General features: G+C 41.2%; 1 protein-coding gene across 1 annotated transcript in view; it reads left to right on the forward strand.

Annotated features, from left to right (window-relative positions):
• Positions 1-610: 610 nt before the first annotated feature.
• Positions 611-4,017, forward strand: part of LOC143293613 (carbonic anhydrase 14-like) — a 47,433-nt gene continuing 44,026 nt past the window's right edge. The window contains exon 1 of the mRNA XM_076604695.1: positions 611-988. Coding sequence (XP_076460810.1) covers positions 925-988 — 64 coding nt within the window. The 5' untranslated portion in view covers positions 611-924. The remainder of the gene's footprint in view (positions 989-4,017) is intronic.

The following is a 4,017-nucleotide window of genomic DNA, read 5'->3' on the forward strand; positions in this document are numbered from 1 at the left end:
GTGTGTGTGTGTGTGTTCAAATATAGAATGTGTGTGTGATGTGAGAGAGAATGAGTGAGAGTGTTTGCTGGTGTATGCGTCAGTGTGTTTGTGCGCACACGTGCCGACGATTTACCTTTGTAGAACAACACACGTGTACGTCTGCTAGACCAATGCATCCTTCTACCTGCTTGTACGCGCGTATCCTGAGTGAGACTGAAGCCAAGCATACAGACACCCTCTTACACCCTGACCAACCTAAACTAAACACCGTTCAGTTGTCTCCCTTCCGACACTAGTATATCTCCCCATGACACCCCCCACCTCCGCACCCTACACTCCCATCCTCTCAACCATCAACCGCTCTACCTCCACCATCTCCTGTTCCTGACAGTCTCCCACCACCACCACCACTACCTCCTCGGCAACAACACCTCTCTTCTCCCCGCCTCTCCGAAATGAGAGCGAGGTGTGCCGCGCTGTGGTGTGTGTGTGTGTGTGTCGCTGTAGGGGAAATGGTTGAGGGTGGGGAGTGGAGAAGGATAGGAGGAAGTGGGAGTGGAGGTAACATCTCCTCCCATTCCACCCCCAACCCACCTCCCGCCGAAAGCACACTCTTAAAACAGGCTTGTTGTGGTAGCCCAAACGAAGTGGCGACATTACTTTCTCGAGGGATGATAGTTCTAGCTGTATAGGGGCCCATTGTAATACACGCTAATGTGATGTGCTTGTGACTTGTATTATATCCAGCGTGCGTGCCTGGAAAGGGGGAGAGACAGAGGGAGGGAGAGAGAGAGAGAGCCATTCATTCATTGGGTTTTCTTACTACATTCACTCGACAGTGTTGTGTGTGGTTCAAGTTGGAAGAAAAAGACCGAGACGAAGACGCGACGCGTTGGGATAATCGTATGATAAAGTAACTGGGTAACTGTTTGTTTAGATACTATGGAGGCGACGTTGGCTGCTCGGATGTTGGCTGTTTGCTTTGTGTTGATGCTGTTTGGAACAGGTGAGGAAGACAGTAGTCCTACTTAATTGGACTTTGTTCATTAATCAAGGATGCTTTGTCGACATTTTTTGTGTTCTTGTTTTTTCTCTTGTTTCTTCTTTCTTTGATGTTGCCGCCGTTGCCCCCCGCCCCCACGGTCATTGTTCAGTGTTGTTGGTGATTTTGTTGATGTTGTAAATGTTGTTGCTGGTGATGTATTGTCGTTATTGTTGTCACCAGCGTCATCGACCCGTCATTTGTTATTGTGTCTGTTTAGAGAAGCATTTCTTCTTCTTCTTCTTCTTCTTCTTCACTTTTCCTGATTGTTGGTCTCTTTGCTGTTCTGTATGTGTCGAAAGAGTGTCTGTCTCTCCACTGAAACATGCACGCTTTTTAGCAAAAGGAAATAAACTGCCTCCAAACCTGACAGTATCACTGCTGCCCGTTCCTCAGTCTCCATAGTCCCCCTTTCCCCTCCCCCTTTTCTTTTCTTTCTTTTCACACGTCAGTGATGATGGTGGCGATCGAGACTGAGGAGAATGAAGACGTTTGGATAAAGAATGTAATCTGTAACAGTTCAAAGACTAAACCAGCTTTGCATAGAGCTGAAACTTTATTTGTATGTGTATTTCTTTTTTATCACAACATATTTCTCTGTGTGAAATTCGGGCTGCTCTCCCCAGGGAGAGCGCGTCGCTACACCACAGAGCCACCTTTTTTTTTTTTTTTTTCTGCGTGCAATTTGATTTGTTTTTCCTATCGAAGTGGATTTTTCTACAGAATTTTGCCAGGAAGAACCCTTTTGTTGCCGTGGGTTCTTTTACGTGCGCTAAATGCATGCTGCACACGGGACCTCAGTTTATTGTCTCATCCGAATGACTAGCGTCCAGACCACCACTCAAGGTCTAGTGGAGGGGGAGAAGATATCGGCGGCTGAGCCGTGATTCGAACCACCGCGCTCAGATTCTCTCGCTTCATAGGCGGACGCGTTACCTCTAGGCCATCACTCCACTCACTTTACTTGCGTTCTGCAGCAGTCCCATGAGAGAGCGGTCCGTGCGAAGAAATGGTAGCGCCCACAGCGTAGGGATTCCAAAGGATCGGTTTCCAGTTTGAAATGGTATCCCCACCTTCTGGAAACCTTATACGTCTACCGGAAATCTATACATTTTCTGACCATTTTCGCGTCTCTTCTTTTTTTTTTCTTTCCATTTTTTGGCATGCTGGCCTGTTTAACGATAAAAAGCGTTGAAGAACGTTTTAAGCTTTCTGTTTGCTTTTGCTCACAATTTAATGGGTAACTAGATTGTATTTTTCTTTGGCGGAACCCCGTCCCATACCTTCAACCACCCAAAAATGTATACACGGAATTTGGATGCATACTTAATTTTGTTTTATCGTTTATTTTCCTTAATTTTTGTTCACTATGGTTTCGTGGTTCACATTTGTCGTATATTAAAAGTTAATGACAAAAATGTCTATATTTAGAAAACACACAGAAAAGTTAGCTGTGAAGTGGAGAAAAAAAAAATCAAATGAGAAGTCATTTGTTGCGCCAGAGAGAGAGAGAGAGAGAGAGAGAGAGGGTGTTCCATGACCAGTATGGAACTGAGGCAAAGAAAAAGATATAATAATAATAATGATGATGATAATAATAACAAGAAAAAAACATGATAATAATGATGATGGTAATAATAATAATAAGAAGAAAAATAATTAAGTTAAAGATTGATACTACTACTACTACTACTAATGAATAAATAGATAAGTAAACAATGGTAGAGAGAGAGAGAGAGAGAGAGAGAGAGAGAGAGAGAGAGAGAGAGAGAGAGAGAGAGAGAGAGAGTACATGTGTGTATGGCTTGTGTGTCCCATGCCCGGTATGGAACTGGGTTTAGCGAAAGATAATCTTCTTGTTAAGAAAATAGGAAACGAATTTCTACAGCACTTTGAAATTACGGCGCCTTTTCGCACAACGATCCACCCATTCATTTCCCAAATCTCTTTGTGTGAAGGGTTCCAACAAATAATAATCTTTGAACTACGAATGGTCGGGAAAAAAAAACAACAACACCCAACAACCCCCCCCCCCCGCCCCCCGCAAAAAACAACAACAACAAAAAAACAACAACAAAGAAACAAAAAAACAACAACAACAAAAAAACAACAACAACAGCGACAACAAAACAACAACAACAAAAACCCCAACAAACAAAAAACAACAACAACAAAAACAAAACAACAACAACAACAAACAAAAAAAACCGAATTACATGACAAATTTTTGTTACGAGGTCTACCCTTGTTTTCAGATCAAATGATTTTAATGTTAACAATACATATTTAGAATCGACACAAAATAACACCCAAAACACAGCAGGCATCATGGGAAGATCGATTAAATCATTTGAACCCATTGACACAGCAGCAACAACTCTTTGGTGGTTATAGAAAAAAAAATTCATTAAATAGACTGTGAATTTTTGCTTTTTTTCTTTCTCTCCAGGCTCCCCCAAAACTCTTCCTTGGACAGTGTATTTTCGCTTTATTCCATAGGTTTCTGTGGACTTGCATTATTCCGAAAGCTTCGTAAGACTGCAAATTTTTGCTTGGTTGTAATAGCTTCCTCAGACTTTGTGAATTTTTGTTTTATTTCCAAAGCTTCTTCGGACTTTTTATAAATTTCGCTTTATTTCAAAAGCTTCCTCACACTAAATTTTCGTTTATGTTTCAAGATTTTTCAGACTATTTTTTTTTCTTTATTCCAAAAGCATCTTCAGACTATATAAATTTTCATTTCGATATAAAAGCTTTGTTTACACTTTGAAAATGTGTGCTTTATTCCAAAAGCTGTCCAGACTATGTAAATTTTCGTTTAATTCTAAAAGCTTCCGCAGTGTATGTGAATTCCCTCTTCTTTTTCTTCCCCAGACTATAACATTTCGCTTTAATTTCGAAAGCTTCTTTAGACATGTGAATTTTCGCTTCATTTTAAAAGCTTCTCCAGGCTATAGTTTCACTATATTCCAGAAGCTTCTTTAGACTTTCCT

The sequence above is a fragment of the Babylonia areolata genome, chromosome 19, assembly GCF_041734735.1.
Source record: "Babylonia areolata isolate BAREFJ2019XMU chromosome 19, ASM4173473v1, whole genome shotgun sequence".
In the NCBI taxonomy this organism is placed as follows: domain Eukaryota; kingdom Metazoa; phylum Mollusca; class Gastropoda; order Neogastropoda; family Buccinidae; genus Babylonia; species Babylonia areolata.